Raw genomic sequence first — 21,397 nt, 5'->3', positions numbered from 1 at the left:
TTATATTAAAATAGTTGGACTACACATAAATCAGTATGTTATGTTGTTGTTTTAATAGAATAGCTATGCACTGATTTAAATACTTAATGATTTTAAGAATATTTCAGAGACCCAAATAACTAATATATTTGATTTTGTAATTTTAACTTCAATATTAATATTATTATAAGTATACTTATAACTAATATAAATTTATATGTTTGTATACTTATTCGGTTTTTTATGCGGGTCTGATTTGATATTAGTTTTTCGGATATAGCACTTTATAACTCATTCGAAAATATAAGACATGACTACTTAGATCCACAATCCTGATTTTCGGGTCAATTTCGAACTATTTTGTGGGTACAAATATTTTTTACTAATTACGTTAATAACTCAAAATGTTAATAAATGCAAGAAAACGTAGCTTTAGTTTGTTCATATTTGATTACATATTTTAAATTTCTATCAAATAGAGTGCATATCATCAGTTATCAAAATTATTTCCATTAGAAACTTATGTTTACAATAATTTTACAAATATCTTTGTAACATTTAAATGTAGATACACAAGAAAAAAATTAAAATTTATATCAAATAAATTTATTAATTATCCACCTCTTACATTGGGTCAAAATTTAGAAAACTCACTTCTAATTGCATGACGAATTATTATGTGTAATAATAACATTATATATTTTATTATATATGAAATTAAATCATGAAAATTTAGTGAAAATACAATTTTATCTATTTAATTACAATTTTATTAGTAAACAAAATTATACTATACTTTGTTATTTTTTTTTAAAAAATTGCTGTTTAGGAATAAAATACAAAATTAATGTGTGAAATGGCTATGACATAAGTGTATAGTTATGCAACATCAAAAATTCAATAAAATTCTCAAAACCTCTTACTAATAATTTTAAAATATTATACACAAACATATAAATTAGATTTCTTTAACATATAAGAAAAAAATACAGAAAAGTTACAAAGAAACAGACGTACAGACATATGATTACAAAAAACAAGTGTATGCCGGGTCAATTTTTAAATTAATATTATTTTATAAAATATATTCTGATTAAGATTTATTTACAAATATGATTACAAATAAAAATATAAATATGAAAATCAAAAGTTTTTAAAAATTTAAAACAATAAATATACCCACCCTTAGAATCTAATCAGAGTACTATTAATTTTGGATCATGTCCCATTGATATTAGTTGAGTCTAACTTAAAAAAACAAAAACACTATATATAAAATAACTGCTAATATGCCAACTGCTGGTATAACTATCTATTAGCGTAACTTTGGTATTCTACAATCTCTCCTTTGCTTCCTCTAATATCGGACCCATTACTTTTTTTGGTAAAAAGAAATCTATTATTTCATTTGATGTAAGATAAAATGCATGTATATGTTATTGTGATAATAAAGAATATGATCATCAACTGTCCGAGTACCATAGATATATAATTTTTGTGCACTCAACTCTTCACCTATGGACCAAAGAAAATGAATCAATACATTAAGAACCGTTCGAGTATATAGATCATATCTAATAAAGTAAGAGATTTTTATTTTTGGGACGATTGGGGTATAATTATTCTTGACTAAATTATGTTAGGTAACTACTAAGTAAATATAATATATTGTAAACTTTAGGAATAAAGTTTTAAATAGTTATTTGGGATTGATTGCGGGTCGAACTTTTCAAAAAAAAAGGTTTTAAAATAGTTTCTGAAATGCATGTGACACAAGTGTATAGTTATGCAATTTGACATATTGAATATAGTCACCAAAATATATTAAATTAAATTAATATTAAACACTAATATAATTATGAAAAACACAAAAATAAATTAAATTATTAAAAAAAAGTTAAAACAAAACATATACCCTTTGAAGGGCGGGTCAAAATCTAGTTAGTTTGTTAAACTTTCATCTCTTTTACATCACATTTAATTAATGTCACTATTATATATGTGTCATTGTATAATTAATCATATTTTACACTTACCATCATATAAGTAATCATATAGTTAATAATATTTTATATGTATCATCATATAAATAATCACATTTACGTTCGTTTCTAAAATTGGACTTTGTATTGTATTTTTTATATATATTGAAAACATTTTTATAATGATTATCGAAAATATTTAAGTAAAAATCATTTTTTGAGTATATTTATATTTCTGCATCAAATATTGATAGTTCAATTTTAAATTATTATTTTTGATTTGAAATATGTATATAAATTTCAGAGTTTGTTTTATGATTTTTTAAGTAAATGATATCTTAGGTACTTAGATTGAGTTATTTTCATATATTTTAAAGCTGACACAAATAGATTAGTTTTTCATACTATAATGGACTTTCAATTTTCTTAATAACTTAAGTTCATTATATTTTTCTTAATATATTGCGATTCATGTTTCTATACAATATTATATTTTTATATTGTTATTCATGTTTTCAAATAAATCTCAAATATATTTCAATTTTAATAATATAGATGATCGAGAGTATACAAAATCTTCATGAATAAGATTATCTAAATGCATTGGTACATAGGAATTAAATGTAAATAAACTTGTTAAAGTTGATCTATATTTTTATTGATGTTCGACCAGCAACTTTGTTACCTTGGTGCTGTTAGTTTGCTTATTTAGGTGATTATTCATTTGAGTAAAAATGCAAAAATTAATGTTTGTTCTATGCATTAAACACAACATCCAGATGATCCAACTGCACTTTTAAAAATTCAGTTCAATTTCTCACATAGATGAGGGTGAGTTTTCATGAAACATCTAAATGCATCTAATTTAGTACAAAATAATAAATGACAAAAACAAACATCTAAAATGATCTTTCTGAAGAAAAAAAATGAGCAACTTTCTAAAATTAATATCAAGAAATTACCTATTTTCAAACAAAAAGCATATTTCTAACATTTGTTATTGAAAAACCGTAAAATCACTTTTCTCTTCAAAATTGAAGAACCATATTTTTTGCCAAACCCATAAAAATAATATATTTTTTCTGAAAACCTGCAAAATCACCTTTCTCGTAAAATTTTCAAAATAATTGTTTCCAAAAATTAAAAAAATCATATTTTCCATAAAAACCGGAAAAAATCTACCAAAGCAGCATGATAAAATTTTCCCGCAAAAATCGCAAAATCATTTTCCAAAAAAGAAAAAAAAACACTTTTTCCCATTAAAGTCTCGGAATCACGATTTCCGTCAAAACTGAAAAATCACTTTTTTGTCGAAACTGGAAAATAACGTTTGCATGCAAAACCGCAAAAAATCCCCAAAATCTTTTTTTTTTATATAAAGGCGCTAAAGCCCTCTTTATATAAAGAGAGGGCTTTATCAACAATGCTTTCTATCTTTTTAGAGCATAAGTTGAAATGGCCTTCTGTTAACCGCCACTCCTTAGATGAAATCAGATCCTTCAAAATCTTCTTTTCATTTTCTATTTGCTGCTTGTCGAGAGTTTGGAAAATCTCATCTCGAGATATTTAGCTTTCGACCACGGGATTCAACTACATTTGGCTCTACTTTTGAATTAAATTCAGCCAAAGTAAAATTATATTAACTCTTTTGAGATGGAGATAGCCAAAGTAAAATTCAGGCGGGTTACTCCTTTTATATATAGGCTCGCTCCCTATTTTTCCAAGAATTCATTCACTTCCCTTAACTTCATAGGGCTTTCTATAAGAGGGGTTCCTCCTTCCATTTCCGTCAAATGACCCGGCCTCCCCTGGCTCTTCCACCGTCCGGGATCCCTTTCCCCCTATGCTCACCCGGCGCAGGCCTACCACGCTTCGCGCCTGCGGCGTTTTCGCCAGACGGTCTTTGCCTGTAGTGCCATCCTCCCCGCTGGCTGTATGGGAATTTCTCTCCTCTCCTTTCAGTCGAGTTGCTAAAGCCCCTCGACGCTGCCTTCTGTTAGGCTATAGATTACAGGAACAAATGTAGTTGAATGAGACAGCAGGCGGGTTACACATTCCACTACGCCGAGATGTGATTTTTCAAGATGAATAACAAAGTACGGCTAAAAATCAGATGTGATTTAACTAAATTATATTAACTCTTTAGGCTAAAACTGCAAATTCAGATTTTCTGCTACAACCGTAAAATTATATTTTCCGTTCAATATTATATTTTCTTGCCAAAATTACATTGAATGTAATTTTGACTTTTTATTAACAATCATCTGAATGTGACATTTGAATTAAAAAAATTGCATCTAGATGCTTCATCTGGATGCACAACCCAAACTACAAACAAACAACATCCAGATGTAACATCTGAATTAAAAATCTAAATGAAACATCTAGATGCATTTTTCAGATGTACAAAGGAACAACACCTTTCTCTTTTTATCCAGTGAAACTTAATATCTGCAAATCTTTGTGCCCACCATTTGATCTCTATGATCCAATTATATAATATAAAATTTTGTTGTTAAGGATATCTATTGCTTTTTTGATATCTCCTTCCAATATGGCATTTGCACCACAATATTCTTGACTCGGACAATGTTGTAATGCCATCAATATAGCTTTCAAGTCACTTTCCAATGGGTCTTGAACTTTTCATCCTACTGCCCTTTTATAAGTTCCATGTTCATCACGTATCATCCACCCTGCTTTAGTTGCAGTTTCTGCATTAATAAAATGAGTCATCAGTGTTACATTTAATCTATCTTGAAGGTGGCCTTGTCTAATGATGATGGTTTTCTATACTCCTCACATTTGGGATGTCTGTAGATAACATTCCAATAGACTTCCTTCCATGTAAATCATTCCTCGCATATGTCAAACATGGTTTGCCAGAAAAGTTATTTTTGTTGAAAAATTAGAACATTTCTATTCTTCCAAATTCTCCTTAAGATCCAAAAAGGTAGGTCATGAAAATGAAGTAGTTGAGTTGAACAAGATTGTATATAGACCTAACATTTCGGTATCGGTTAAGGTATTTCGGGTTTTAGGTAGTTCGGATAGGGAGTTAGAGGATCCATTGAGTACTTGATTTATTTTCAGTTCGGTTCGGATAGTTTCGGGTTCAGTTCGGATAGTAAAACTAGGAACCGGAAAATACCTGAAATAATTTTGATTCTCATTTGAGTCGGGTTCGGATAATTTGGGTAGTTTGGATAGTTCAGATAAAATATTGGTTATTTAGGATAAAATATCAATTAATTATGATGATTTAGATAAGAAGTTTGAATATTTTAGATTACTTTGGATATTTCAGATAAATTATCCTGATACTTTTGAATAGTTCAGATATTTTATAATAATGTAGTTATTTTCAAATTTTTTTGGATTCTTTTAAAAATAATTTGAGTTATAAATATATGTTTAGTTATGTTATATATATATATAATTAATATTTTTATATATTCGGGTACCGATCAGTTTTCGGTTTGGTTCCGGTTCAGTTCGGTTCTGATTCGAATATTTGGGTTAGGTTTCGGTTCAGTTTTTTGGTTCCCATTTTTTGTCCAGACCCAATTGTATATATGCTTCAATTTTCCTCCAGAGAAATTGTTTAGTTATTCATTACCATGTTTGAGATGCCCGATGCTCTCCATATACGCTTGGCATACATACATTCAAAGAACAGATGATCCTCAGTTTCTTCAGCCATATAAAATAGTTTTTACTGTGTATCTGTTGTTATATGCGTTCTTCTCAAATTGTTTCTTGTTGCAAAAGATCGCGAAAGAATTCTCCAGAGAAAATGTTTCAGTTTTGTTGGAGCATTTGTCTTTCAATGCTTTAGTTCAGCATTTCCGAACGATAGTAGATTATATAAAGGAGTTGGGATGTGAGTACCTAAACAATAACCAGATTTGGTATTTGTCTCTTTGGTATATTAAATCAAAAAAGAGAAATTGCATGGCAATCAAAGATAGAATTTGTCTTTCAATGCTTTAGTTCAGCATTTCCCAACGATGGTAGATTATATAAAGGAGTTGGGATGTGAGTACCTAAACAATAACCAGATTTGGTATTTGTCTCTTTGGTATATTAAATCAAAAAGGAGAAATTGCATGGCAATCAAAGATAGAATTTGTCTTTCAATGCTTTAATTCAGCATTTCCGAACGATGGTTAGATTATATAAAGGAGTTCGGATGTGAGTACCTAAACAATAACCAGATTTGGTATTTGTCTCTTTGGTATATTAAATCAAAGAAGAGAAATGGCATGGCAATCAAGATAGATATTTTTATTTTAAATTATATTTAAGAATAAATCAGTTTGTATACAATTAATAGAAACAATTAGATGTAAAAGTTTTACAATTATCAAAATAATAAAAATAAAAATTATTTCTAAAATTTATATAGTATATATAAAATAAACTAATAATATTACTATTAAAATACATAATTTTTTAAAAAATTGAAAATATTTTTAGTAATAAAATTGATAATTATTAAAATAGAAATGAATAACATTTCAAAATTTATAAAGTGTTATTATATTATCCAGTGTCATATTTGAATAAATTTACTTAAATGATGTCTAATTTATTACCATATTCTAAAAAATTTATCAAAACATAAATAAGCATTAATTGTAATTATCCATGTCACATTTAATTTAGCTATTGTACAGAAGACATGAATCAAAATCAATTTGCAAAAATAATGTGTATGGAATAGTTTTGTTGGGTTCATACAATGTATATGCATTGTTCTTGGTAGAAAGCTTTTTTTTTCTAAACACTTTCGGTAGAAAGCCTTATGCCATCTCCAATAGGACACCAAAACACCAAATTTGGTATAATTTCATCTCCAATGGGACACCAAAAATTACACAATTCTACCAAATTTGGTGTAAAGTGAATAGTATTACACCAAATTTGGTGTAACACTATTCATTACACCAAATATTTTATATACATATTTTATTGTGTTTTCATTTAATAATATAGTTCAATTATTATTATTAGTTAGTTTAAATTTGTTTCAATTATATTATTAATCATTTCAAATTTGTAATTAAACATAAATATATAGTATCGTTTATATTTTAAAATTATTTTTACATAATTAAAGTATTTTTATTTTGATTACAGGTAAAATCACTAAGTTATTATAATAATTTTTATGTTATTAAAATAAAATATCATAGAACTTTATATTTTATTTTATTTTTAGATAAGAAACACTAAATAGTTATTATCATTTATTTTATTTGAATATTGATTATAATTTTTATTTAAATTGTATTTAATACTACTAAATTCACCAAATTTTTAAATAGTTTTTCTTTTATTTTATAATATAGTTAAACATGTATTACTGACTAATACAAATTTATTAAAATAATTATATTGTTATGTTATGTGATTTTCATAATTAATGTTTTGTAACTTTGATTATAGTATTTTATGTAAATTAAATACATGTATAATATTATTAAACCATAACATAAATTTAAATGTATAGTTACGTAAATTTAATGAACATAATATCAAAGTGTGATAAAATAATTATTTATCAATTTTAAATATCAAAAGTAAAAATATTATTAAAACAAAAAATATTAAATAATATAATATTACTTTTGGTATAATATTTGTAATTATGGTTGGAGATGACAAAAAATATTTGATAACACCAAATTTGGTGGTATGATTGGAGATGTTCTTGTAAATATGTTCTTCTAAGCTAAACTAAGTTGGTGGGGTTTCCAATAAAATATTTCTTTCATAAAGGTAAATATCATTCGCTAAGCCGGCGGCTGTGATAAACAGATTTGACATTTGGCTTCATCCCCTTCAACTAACTGAAATAGTGCAATGTGATTATTTTGGTAGTTCATATTATGGGTTCAAAGACCATATATATTACCTCAACGTGGATCTTTTATGTCATATATACTTTCATTGGGTTAAGGGCTAAGTGACGAATTGTGGGAGTGCTTCCAAAATTACAGATCTAAATCTTGTAGAGCCTTAAATGTCGAATTTACAGCTACAACATCGGGAAATCGGTCAATTCATACTTCAACAGAGGACTGTGGTCCCGATCAGTACATAAATTCATACCATGTGCTAAAACATACATTAACACGTAAAAATTTCAAATTTCATACATTAACTAACAAAATTTGACTTTTACATATATTGACCGTTTATCCGTTAGTCAAAAAAAACAGAGTCTAAACTGTCCATTAAATATTGATTACGTAGATTTTTTATTTAAATAATTAATAAATAATATAAAATTCAAAAAGGGAAGAAAATGGGGTTCAAACCTGGGTCTAGACAATAGATCCACTGGTCTTTTAACCACTGTGACAGACAAGATATTTTGATTGTATTCTCCATAGTTTTTTTAGCACATGGTACGAGTACGAGTTTATGTACTGATCGGGACTGTAACACTGGTTTTTTTTTTTTTTTTTTTTTTTTTTTTTTTTTTTTTTTTTTTATTTTTTGATCAAAAAAAAAAAAAAGTTTTTATTTATACCTAATAAATATTTCATGCACATATGACAATTCTATCAAATAATTATTTAAATAAACAATGAAAATAAAAATTTATTCTCTCAAATAATTTTTGTCGAAATATATAATTTCTTAATTCAAAATTTTTATTAAAAAAAAAGAAGATTTCCAGTTTTTTTTTCTAATGTTTTGAAAATTTTTAAAGGTAATTCTGCCAAATAGATTATTTTCAAATTTTTGTCACAAAAAAATACTAGGGATGAAAATGACCAATTTTTTTTTTCATTTAATAGGTAAGAAGATCCTTATATCCAAAATTATTTTTTATAGTTTCAGATTATATGTTTTTCTTTTTATTTATTTTTAGTTATTTCTATTTATATATCTAGGATATAAGGATCTTTTTACCTATTAAAAATATTTATTTTATAGTTCCAGATTACATGTTTTTTATTTTTTATTTTTTATTTTTTATTCTTATATCAAAATAGTCTATTTAGGAGAATTGCCTTTTAAAAAATTTCAAAACATTGAAAAAAATGGAAATATTTATTTTTATAAAAGTTTTGAATTTAAAAATATATATATTTCGATAACAATTACCTGAGAGAGTAAATTTTTTATTTTCATTTTTTATTTAAATAATTATTTGAGAGAATTGACATATGTGAATGAAATATGTATTAGGTAGAAATAGAATCTATGGAGAATACAATCAATAAATCTTGTTTGTCGCAGTGTTTAAAAAACCAGTGGATGTGTTGTCTAGACCCAGTTTCGAATACCCTTCTTTTCCTTTATTTTAGATTTTTTATTAATTATTAATTATTTAAAATATAAAAAATCCACGTAATCAATATTTAACAGATAGCTTAGATTCCGTTTTTTGACTAACGGATAAACGGTCAATGTATGTAAAAGCCGGATTTTGTTAGTTGATGTATGAAATTTGAAATTTTTACGTGTTGATGTATGTTTTAGCACATGGTACGAGTTTATGTACTGATCGGGACTGCGGTCCTCTGTTGAGGTATGAATTGGCCGATTTCCCCTACAACATCAGATATTGAATACAACTTATTTATGATATGTATAACAGAATGAAATTACTCTCTCCGTTTCATAAGATTACATATTCTAATGAAAATTTTCATTTTAAAACGATCTATCTTTTATATTTTTAATGTATGTTTTATTTACTAATTGCAAATTTTAACACTTACTGAATTTTTATTGGTCTAAAATTATAGAAAATAAATTATCACAAAAACTTTTATGCATATAAATAAGATTTAATATATTTTATTAATATATGTGAAAAACTAAAATATGTAATATTTTCAAAAGGAGGGAGTATGTATTAATATTGGAATGATGAAAACTGCAAAACAAAAAAGTAATAAAATGCGTTTATACCGTTTAATTTTTTTTTAAATATTGTCCTGGTTCCTGGTGGTTTAATTGGCATCGTCCAAAATTTATAAAAATAAAATCTTTAATATTGGCAATGAAGCCAGATTCGATGTCACTTTTTTTTTTGGGAAAGAGATCATGAATAAGACAAGCGACATCGAACGTAGATGCCCAAACCAAACGATAAAAGTATATAAAAGGGAAGAAACTCATATTTTCTCACGACCTTATTCCTTAATTGGTGAAGTACTAATTAAATCAGCATCAAATTTCTTTTTTCTATTTATTATAATAATAACAAAAAGGGCGAATATGAAGAACACGAACACTCAACGTTACCATCAACGGTCGTTTTTATTCTCCAACACTACTAAATGTATTCCTAAAGATTCCTCTCTGGTTGCGCAAAAAGGCTTCCTCTCTATGATTTTAAGGCTAAAAATATTTGAATAAAATAACAAATTTTGAGATGATCGCTTGCAATTTTTTATAGGTTTAGCATTAATTAGGTATTGACATTCGATTTGGATCATTTATTTTAGTTATCAGATAGTTCAAATAAGGTTATTTAAGATCCATTGAAACAAGAACAATTTGATTCAAATTGGTTTGGTGTTTGGTCTAGTTTGATTAAAAAACAGAAACCTGCTGAACTATACATTCAAACCTCCACCTTTTAATTTTTTTAAAAAAAAATATATATATATATATATATATATATATATATATATATATATTTGAAAATATTTGTTTTGCCACTGTCTGAAACCACAACCAAACCTACCAAAGAAATATAAAAAATGCTTCAAGAATCAATTCCGCAATAAAATTCCAAAAGACTCATAAGAAAACAAACTTCAAGAAAACGAACGTTGGAGTTTCTATTCCCTTTCCATTTCAGACTAATCACCAAATATATACTTCTTTAAAGTTCCACACAGCTTGCTCTCACTTCCAATTAGTATCCTTTTCATACATACATTCATTTTTTGTTCATATGTATAATTATTTTGAAGATAGTTTACAAAAAAAAAAAATTATTTGAAGGGTTTATATTTTAAGTCGAGGGAAGATTTGTTGGTCTATTATCATTGCTCCAAACACATATACGGTTGTTGTTTAGTGTTTACTATTGTTTCTTTCTTTGGAGTGAATTTGTATCCATGAAATGAAAACAGATTTTGATCTAAGCCAGTGTAACGGGATGATGCTGATGAGCAAGATCATTAAACTACTCGGAAATTGCATTTTTACGTTAAGTTTTATCATTTTTTTTCTTTTTGTAAAATGTTAAATTTACCATTTTTTCAGATTTTAACAGATTTTACATAATAAACTAGTAACGTAAAGCGATAATTAAATTTAAAAAGGCAAATAACCGTATTGAAAGACAATAAGGCAAACTCAGACCAAAGACACTGGAACAGAGGAAAAATCCAACAGTTACCAGGAACCCTAGAGAAAGACGCTTTCAAACCGTAAATACACGGTGCTTACAGCTTCCTAAAGACATGCCGCTCCCAAAACCAAAAAATCACAAGTATGGACCTATTTACCAATCCGGCAATATCCACCGGGTGGTACAAAGAAATGGCACCAACCGACTATGTCGTTATATGGGGGGAAAACTCAAAGATTGTCACCTCCAAACCCGCCAACCGGGACCGTATGCACTGTTTTAACCGGAAGGGTACACAACCTCTAAAGCAGCCAACACCAAGCGAGTACGCATACCGAATGCCCAACTATCATCCTGGCACTTATCAAAACAAACCACTACAACCCATTTCAGAGCAAACAAACTTGAAATGTAGAGCAACTACGAGGTTCGAATTGGAGAGTCAAAGCAAAACCACAATGCGCCGACACATGAGACAACCATGAGGAGAGTCAAGAAGCCATCCTCTGTTGACTTTATGCAACCTACCAGATACCACCAGTGGAAAACAAAACTCGAGCAAATGACCGGATCATAAACTGCTCCAACTCACGACCTGACAAGAGATCCAGTCTCACTGACGAAGGAGAAAGCACTTGGAAGGGACCGCCAATGATCCAAACGCTGCATAACTCGGAGAAGCTAGACGAGATCTACAAGATCTTCACCACACTAAGACTCCAAATGAGAGGATGAGACAGGAGTGGTGAGCAATCGTCTTCCTCAAGGGACTCCCACAACACTAAGAGCCTCCTAGATCTACGCGAAGCGCTGGATCTAAATTGAGAACAGATCCACACCAGGAGCATCGTATTTGAATCGAGAGCACAAATTTCGGCTAGGTAAACCATCACCACAATTAAAAAGGGAGACTACAAAGAGGTACATAGGAGCGGAAACACCATATCTGGCTTAGAACGACCTCATAGAGGACGCAGCGTTACCAGAGCAAGGGATGAGAGGGACTGAAGCGGAGCTGCAAGATCAAGTAATTACTTTCTTTATAAGTTTTTTTCGGTAGAATTAGTATGTTTCGCCTCATTTTGTCATATTTTTGTATATATTAATTTTAACATCACTCAGATTTTAATCATAGTTAAAAGTTTATTTCATACAAATATAAATATCAAATTTAAATCAATTACAAAAATAAGGTTGGTGAAGATGTTACGTATATAGTTTTTTCAGTTCAGATGCCATATGTGTAGTTTCTGATTAATTAGCAGAATTTAGTTAGTTTTTGCCACAAGTTTAGCGGTGGTATCTGACTCAAAAACATATATTATATACTCCCTCTGTTTCTGAATAAGTGTCATTTTAGAGTTGTGCACACGGATTAAGAAATCATTAAATTTTGCATATTTTCCATACAAAAACATTATTACCCATGTATTTCGACCAATAGAAAAATAAAATACAGAATAAAATTAATAAATTCTGCATTGAAATTCGAAAACGACACTTATTTTGCAACGAAAAAAAATCTCTACAACGACACTTAATATGAAACGGAGGGAGTATCAGTTAATTTTGAGTCGATAATGACTTTAGTTTAAATTTAATAGTTAGCTACTTTTCAAAAAGTTAGCTAAGAGTAAATTGATACTGTAAAAATATTTAGATATAAAAATGCCCAGTAAAATGATTCATGTTGAAATCTGTAATTTCCTTCGAGAACATTTCGCTTCTACCACATTATTGGTACAATTAATTATGTTTATCTTTATTAAATAAATATTTTCAAAAATATATTTTTCATTAAAAAGACAAGATACTTTAATACAATGCTTTATAGATATATAAATAATTAAATAAGATAAAGATAAACTTTTTATAGTTTTCGAATTATAACTTTTCAAATTCGAATTTTTTTATAGATTTTTTTTTTCAAAATTTTTTTTAGGAATTCAAAAATTGTTTTAGAATTTTTTTTAGTTTTTAATTAGTTATTTATTTAAATATTTATTAAAATCATAAACCTCACTTTTTAAAACCACACGTCTCAACTCTAAACCATAAATCTTGATCAGTTAATACTAGAATTATAATTGTCTATTTATCTCTTTAAAATTGTGAGTTAATTTGGTTAAACTAAACATGAAAGTGGTATTAACAATATGTTAGTTTTGACTATTTCTCATTTCCTTTAGACTACTCTAGGTTAATATAGTTTTCATCATATAAACAGTATATTTTTAAATATACACATAAAATTTTATTGAATGTGCTTAGGTACTAGTAATATTCTTTAGCGTAGATAAGGTTAACAAACCGTAAAAAATGGTGGGAACCCTAGCTACCTTATTTTTGTTCACTAACGTCTACTCTGGGACATATACTAAGCACATTAATACTCTTAATTAATGTAAAGCTCCCAGTCACAATTCTTTACTTTCTACTAGAATTGGCCCGCCCTTCGGGCGGGATATGTTTCACTATGTAATACCAATTATAATTTTGTCTTACTAAGGTAGTATGGCTGACTATAGGTTGCTGTTGTGCGATAGACGTTATAAATAGAAACTGATAAGTATGAGCCGGATCAGAGAAGATTAATTTTTTTGTAATGCCATATTAATATGAAACAGATAAGTATGAGCCGGATCAGAGAAGATTACTTATTTAGTGATTACCAGCTAAACACAAATTCTGAATTTAAGGAAATAATCCAAACTGGATTTAGGAAGCTGTTAAAGGACTCATCTTAGAAGAAGACACATGAGGAATACAGGAACGTTCATTGTCACCAAATTTTCTATTTATAACAAAGCTTTGAACTTTCCAAAAGGAATCCAGGCTCTCTGTAACATCTAAACAAAGCTAAAGCTAAGGCATGAACAATCAGAATAAGCAGGGAGATCATGTATCCAAAGACGTATAACGTAACATTCTCAAAGAAATTTGGTGATCCTTAGTTTCTGTGTTGGTTTTTTTTTTTTTTTTTTTTTTTTTTATGAAAGAGGTTGTCATCTTAGAAGCTTGTATCTGGTTGGAAGCCTGATTGTTGTCGTCGGGACCCTTTTGTATCTCAGTGTGAAGGTCACTGTGAATAATTAGATGTCCAGTTTCGCACAACATGATATGATTGTTAGTTTAGGGAAAATTATTGAGCTATAGAGAAACGTAAGGAACATATTTGAGGCTCTAACCTGTGTCACTTTGATGTCTTCGAAGACCTCCCTGTAGACGATATTGGTCACTCCATCTTCGCCCTCCTCATCAGACGTCTCGTCCAGTATCTTTAGCCCATTTGGCGAAGTGACTCTAGACATGGCCACATACAGTTGTCCGTGAGTGAAGACGGACCGAGGAAGGTACAGGGCAACATGGTTCAGACTCTGGCCTTGGCTCTTGTTTATTGTCATGGCGTAGCACAATCTTATCGGGAACTGTCTTCGATTAAAAGTGAAGGGATGAATGGTGTCAGTGGGACTTAGCTGTATCCTAGGTATGAGAACTTGCTCCCCAACATCTGTCCCCGTCATGATATCCGCTTGAATGATGCGGTTGCCTAGTCTACTGACCATCATCCTTGTACCATTGCACAATCCTTGATTTTGGTTTAGGTTGCGCAGCATCATCACTGGTGCTCCCACCTTCAAGCAGAGCCTATGATTGGGGAGGCCTGGGAATTCTAGGGAGTTCAAGTACTCTGGAGGGTAATGGCTGGTCCAATCATCATCTGGTGTAGCTTCTAACTCAATGGAATCAGAACTCAGATACTCCCTAGCTTGCGATGGGATCTTAGAGAGGAGGTAAGCGTTGATTTCATGCACTGTATTATTTGTAGGCGTCAAGACCGCTCTCTCTGTTATATACTCTTTGTTTCGGTAATTATGGAGGAAGTTTGGGTATGCAGCATCTGCCAAAGCTTCATGTGGAGTTTCAGAGGTAGGGAGTAAAAAGCGTTTGTCAACCAAAATACGATTACCTTCGTCATGACTTGGCTTATACGAAGTCAGTGTCTGAGCTTCCCCGTCTCCTACTTGTAATATCCACTTAGCAAAATCCTTGTCTTCCTGCCGAAGTCGCATGTTGATGCTAAGAGAGAATACTCGAGCCATCTTCCACAGATAAGACTTGCTAATAGATGCGAGAACTGTGTCTGTCCGTTTTCCATGTCGGATCACCGGCAGTATCTGCCTAAAATCACCTCCGAGGAGCACTGTCTTGCCACCAAAAGGCTTGTTGGCAGCTTCTGGGTCTGCATCTGATAACAAATCCCTGAGGGAACGGTCTAGAGTCTCGAACGCATGTCTGTGTGCCATCGGAGCTTCGTCCCATATGATTAGTTCCGCTTTAGATATCAACGCCGCCAAGCTGGAGCCTTTGTGTATTTCACACATCGAACGATCATCCAGATTCAATGGCAATTTAAACCGCGAGTGTGCTGTCCGCCCACCTGGGAGAAGCAATGCGGCGATTCCAGCGGAGGCGACTGGAATAACTACTTTGCCAACTGACCTCATCCTTGCGATGATAGTCCGGTATAGATATGTCTTTCCTGTACCTCCTGCACCGTTAACAAATAACAACTGCCCTGACCGTTTCTCGACAGACTGCATAACGGCATGATATACTTTCCGCTGATCCTCATTCATTGCATCAAACAACATGCTATGTGTCTCGGCCTCCTTTTGAACGTCGTAGACCATTTCTTCACGTAGATGAGGATTTCTCAAATCTGATAAAATTGATTTATCTGGCTGTGGCATATCATCGTAGTCCGAAAGCGTCTGGTTGTGCTCTTTCAGGTGTTTCTCAACCTCTAACAGAGTATACTGTTTTAACTGCTCGTCCTGCAGGTCAAGCCCTGGAAAGCGAAATTCCTTTCTTTTCATGTAGAGAATGTCTTCAGCTAGAAACTTCCAGGCATGCTCCCAGAGCTTGAGCGGGCTTACAACATGGCAGTAAACCAGGATGAGGACAAACAATTTTCTCAACTGCCGTCCGGTAGCCCAATACGATGGCTCTTCTATGGCCTCATGCCACTCTTTGTCATCATCAAGCAGGCCTCGTGCATAACACGCTTCCTTGAACTTCTTGTAAACCACATCACCGACAGTGTACAACGCGTCATAATTCCTAGGACCTCTCACAACATTAAGCAAAATCCTTAGGTAATATCTATCACCAGATACTGGACTTACGTACACGACCCGACCAATAGCTTCTCCTTGCTGCCTAGGTGCCCATAACCGTTCGTTTGAATGGTAAACAAACCTGGAGGGAAATTCGACGTATGTCATCTCCCTCGCCTCCTCATATGTGTCACAAGCTTCAAAAAAAGCTGTCAACATTGTCTTCTCAATATTTTCTCGCGAAATCACTCGAGATAAGTCATCAGATTGATCAAAAACCATTAGATGCTGCCCTGGCAGGTGAACCGGGAGTTTGACGACGTTGGGCTGGTTATGGTGGATCGGGAAAGCGAACAACCTCCATGCTCCCTCGCAAGCTGATATGTATCGGCACTCCAAATATCTGTCAACCTCGTTAAGCATATTCGGGTCATTCTTCTGTAGTACGGCAGTTGCACGATCAACGCCTTTGGTAATGTATTTAAACAGGTACTTGATTGCGCTGGTTCTACAGCACCATTCCACGTTGATGTGGGCTTGGTATTTCTTTAGGAGTGCAAGATTGTGGGACACGACAAACTGATTATCCAACCTGATGTCACCCTTGACCACGAAAGATCCGGGATCAGCTCTCCTTCTATAAACCACGAATCCAGATTTGTCAATCCTTGTATGTTCTGAGAAAGGTTTAGGGAAGTTCTTTGTGCACACCCCTTTGTCCATACACGGTGAGCTCTTGCGGAACTTACCGCACGGACCATGAATCATATGACGTTCAACCAGTTCGAATCCTTCTCTGTCAGTCTCTCTGTCTGGTAACTCTGCCGAGATGTACTCATCGATGATCGCAGCAGTAACTTCTTTTTGTATGCCTTTCAACCATAATAGAATGTGGGCATGAGGCAACCCTCTTTTCTGAAACTCTATGGTGTAGACAACTGCAACATTTGACGGATAGAGGCAAAACAGAACAAAAATAGTAGATTAGAATATTGTAATTTTTTACATATTTATTGGTAAAGGATTTAACTTTTTTTACTAAAGGCTGTAATAAAATTATTAGTCTGAGCTAACTCATACAACTACAGAATAAGGGTCTGAAAGAATTACGGGTGACTACAAAAAGTACAGAAGCAAGGCAACTCGTTAAACAAAAGGTGTGAAAATATTGTTTAAGTAAACGGTCAGTCATCGAAATAGAAATGCTAAATAATCTCGTTTTAGAATGAATTTGCAATTTTTGACCCAAACAAAAAGAATGAATTCGCAATCTGATTGAACCAAGTATTATCGCAGTTATAATTTTGTGTAAAATTTCTCACTCTATGTTGTGAGTTTAGTCAGTTTGTTGTTTATGCGAAATTCCAATTATATTAATTAACTGAATATATTTAGTGGAGTTTATAGCTTAATTCGGATTTGACAGAATTTGTAGTGTATAAGTAGTGCGATACCATAAAACAATATAATCAATCAGATGCGATTTAAATCTCAAATAATATTATATTATTTTGTGAGGGCTTGTAAATTATTAAAGATAGATATTTTAAAGTAGAGCAATTTATTATAATTGTAGTGGACAATGTTTGTGATTGCTAATAATAATAATTGTTGTTTGTTTTTTCTGTTTTCGGTGGTTATGTTACAATGGATTGTCATGGTTACTGGATAATTGTATTGATTTTTCTTTGTTCATTTATACGTAGTTAATAGTTTTTGTTGAAGAGAAGAGTGTACCTGCATCTGGCTTGGGGAAGTATACTCCCTTTTTAAAGTCTGCTATCATTTCATCCAGCTTTAGTTTGAAAATTCGGCATTCTAGATCAGGTCGACTATTGGGAGAATCACCTCCATATGCACTAAGATGATCTCGGAGTTCCACCCAGTTTGGGTTGGCGGTGACGGTGATGAATAGATGAGGATTCCCATACCAACGGCAAATAGCCATTGCGTCCTGATATTTTTCAGCCATATACCGTGGTCCAGCAGTGAAGGTTGCAGGTAGGATGACCTTTTTACCGATTTGTGCTGGATCTGCGTCACCGGCCTCAACAGCGTCACATACGTTGTTATATAGATCCGCTCGCAGTTTCTTTTGGTTCAGACTTATGAATCGCAGTCGCTCAGTCTCAGTAGCTACGTACGCGTCGACGATATACTGGTGCAACAATTTCCCTCCCTTAATAATTGTCATCCCTTCAGTAGGTCGGGTTTGGAGTTGGTAAGCATAATACTCCCTCATAGTCATGAATTCTCGCTTCACCGTGGATGCTTCAGGCCCTCTGTACGGGATTCTCTCGCTGTAACCGGTTTCACCGTACGGAAACAACAGAGGATACTGGAGACTCATCAGTAATGGGTGGAGATCACCTATCCTCTGCAGCGCTGAAGATTTGTGTTCGACCACAATATCCCTTCCTACTGAGGTCGCAGATAAGTCTCCAACTATTAGGCCTCCAACCTCATCTGCAGTAGGAAGATCGTACTGACGACCTCTGTTTGGTTGACTGACTAATTTGATGCTGAACTCGATTTTCCCTGTAGCCTGGAAGCGGTCGCGTGCAAATCTAAAGGTTTTTGCTAGATGGTTGTGAGTATCGAGCATCTCAATCAACTGGACTATGATAGTATCTTCGAGTTCTATGGAGGAAGAACCTTTTGTGATTGCTCGTTTTCTGTTAGAGAGCTCATTTTCAGTGTCGAAAATATAAAGCTGCAGATACCCCGGGTCGTTACCATCCTCAGGAAGCATGGATCCTATTCTATGAATAATTTGGCCATGGACACGGTAGGTAAAAGGGCCGGGGGTTCCAGTCACAGTATGATCTATCTGAGCACCCATGGACGTGAAGGCAAGCAGACTGTTAGCAACTCTGATGTGAGTTCTGAATTTGGGTGACTCTAGAAGCGCTAGCAATGGAGGTGGTGGTTCCCTAACACGTGGAAGCCTCACTCGACCTCGCTGGCAGCATAGACTGTACTGTTTGTTCTCTCTGGTGGTCTGACCCGCAATTGCTTCAGCATTCCACAATATTGCTTTACACGATGGACATGAGCCTAACTCCCATTTGTTATATGGTTTGACGTTCTTACCACCTACATAAAGAGAGCAATACCGGATTAGAATCATGTATTGATAATATACAATGAAAACGATTCCGGAGTGTTGTTGACGTACGTGTAGCCCTTGTGCGTTTGGAAGAGGACGCTGTTATACCACATAATATAACCAAATCAGAAATATATAATGGCTCGTGATCTGTTAAATGTAAGGCATGATTAACTAACTACCAGCTGTGGTCGCAGGGTTAGTTGACCGGCTTGCTTTTCTTTGATTACGAATTGATATCCGTAATTGTCTGGCATTGCGAGAGGCAGACGCGGAGGGAGTCATATGCATTTGGGCGTTGATTGTGATCGGTGTTGTCGCAGGAGACGCTGTTTTGGTTGTGAGGAGTGTCAATACATACGCAGAGATACATATATGGTGAAAATAGGCAATATGACGTTCTACTTATAAGTATACCTGTCGGAATGATCGGCCTGCCGACCCCGCGTCTCTTCATTGGTTTCTTGCTAGCTACGGAATTGTCATGTCGAATTCGTATCAGTGATTCTGTTTGGGTAAATCGATGCTAATCACAATATAGTGGTGACTTACCTACTGCTGACGTTCTGTCTGTTTTTGTGGACCGAATCAGCATTCGGGATTGCCGTGCCAATCGCGATACAGCTCTGTTTTGATCACCAGCTGTGGATAAGACGGTGGAAGATGTTATAGACTACAATACTCTGTTTCGCTGACCGTTGATACTAAACGGAAAGAGAGATGGGCGTACCAGAACTGAAGGATTCCTCGTTCCCCCTGACGCTTCCACTGCTGCTGTCAGTGTCCACACCTGCCTCTGGATCAGCAGTTGTAACTCTTCTATGTGTTTTATTCACCATTGCTATCGACTATCTCGCAGAGAGCGTAGCTGGAAGTAAAGTTTTGGGGGTTATGAGTCTGATTCTTAGAATACCACTGACTGTTTGGGTATGATGTAATTGACAGTTACAAATAATATTGGTTTGTTTCTGGAAGTCATTTATTTGCCGTAAATGCCTGTGTAATGGTTTTCCATATATGTACGTATGAAAAGACTATTTCCTGAGACAATATTTGCTAAAATATTAGAATTGTTTACTTGGATTAAGATATATGGACATTCGTTGTTTATCACAGTAAGATTTATGTAAATATTTTATTGTATTTTATATGATGGTAACAAATCTGATAAATATATAAATATAAACATATAAATACAAACATGTTTTATTTGGGGGGGGACGGGGGGGGGGAATGAAAAAATAAATACAGCATCCAAGATTAGGACATTATTACTATACGCGTTGTAGGAATAAATTTATCCAAATTTATTACTCGGAAACTAAAAATATTACTATCATCGTAGGATGCTTGTTCATAAAATTATGATATAGTAGCATGATATATACAGTTTGTAGGTTGTCGTAAAGATTCATACATTAACACGAAAACTCGGATCATATTATAATGCCATTCTGGAATTCCTAGCTTATATTTAGAGCTAGTTTACGTTCAAAGGAATGCGAAACTATAAATATATAGAGCTAATTATGAAATAGTTGCATGATATATACAGTTTGATCCTTACCGTGTGTTAAAAGTAATTGGGCTCTGCTCTAAACAATTCAGGGCTTATGGGCCTGTACTCTTTTTGTTTCTCTTTTGCAATTTTAATATGGAAGCCAAGTTCAAAAAGGAAAAAAAAACTATAAATATTCAACCTTACTCCATTTTAATATTTTTAGCGTCTTGAAGTGGGTTCGTTTTATTTTGCTTTCATTCCTCTTTAAAATGCATGAGAACGACTTGTACAATTTATTCGAAGTCAAAGGCTAACATGGGTTTTAGTACGTAGGCATAACGATTTATACATTAGTAGAAAATACCGATCATATTA

At 32.6% G+C, this 21,397-nt stretch overlaps 1 protein-coding gene across 1 annotated transcript; it reads right to left on the bottom strand.

The window, feature by feature from the left end:
- Positions 1 to 3,689: 3,689 nt before the first annotated feature.
- On the bottom strand, positions 3,690 to 20,360 carry LOC130494968 (uncharacterized). Its single transcript, XM_056985845.1, has 5 exons — positions 20,252 to 20,360; positions 20,074 to 20,163; positions 18,150 to 19,508; positions 14,481 to 17,350; positions 3,690 to 3,962 (listed from the first exon to the last, which is right to left on the bottom strand). The coding sequence occupies exons 1-5, from the start codon at positions 20,358 to 20,360 to the stop codon at positions 3,690 to 3,692; spliced, it is 4,701 nt and encodes a 1,566-aa protein (XP_056841825.1).
- Positions 20,361 to 21,397: the final 1,037 nt, after the last annotated feature.

This window comes from Raphanus sativus, chromosome 5 (genome assembly GCF_000801105.2).
Source record: "Raphanus sativus cultivar WK10039 chromosome 5, ASM80110v3, whole genome shotgun sequence".
In the NCBI taxonomy this organism is placed as follows: Eukaryota; Viridiplantae; Streptophyta; class Magnoliopsida; order Brassicales; family Brassicaceae; genus Raphanus; species Raphanus sativus.
This window is presented reverse-complemented; position numbering and strand designations above follow the sequence as displayed.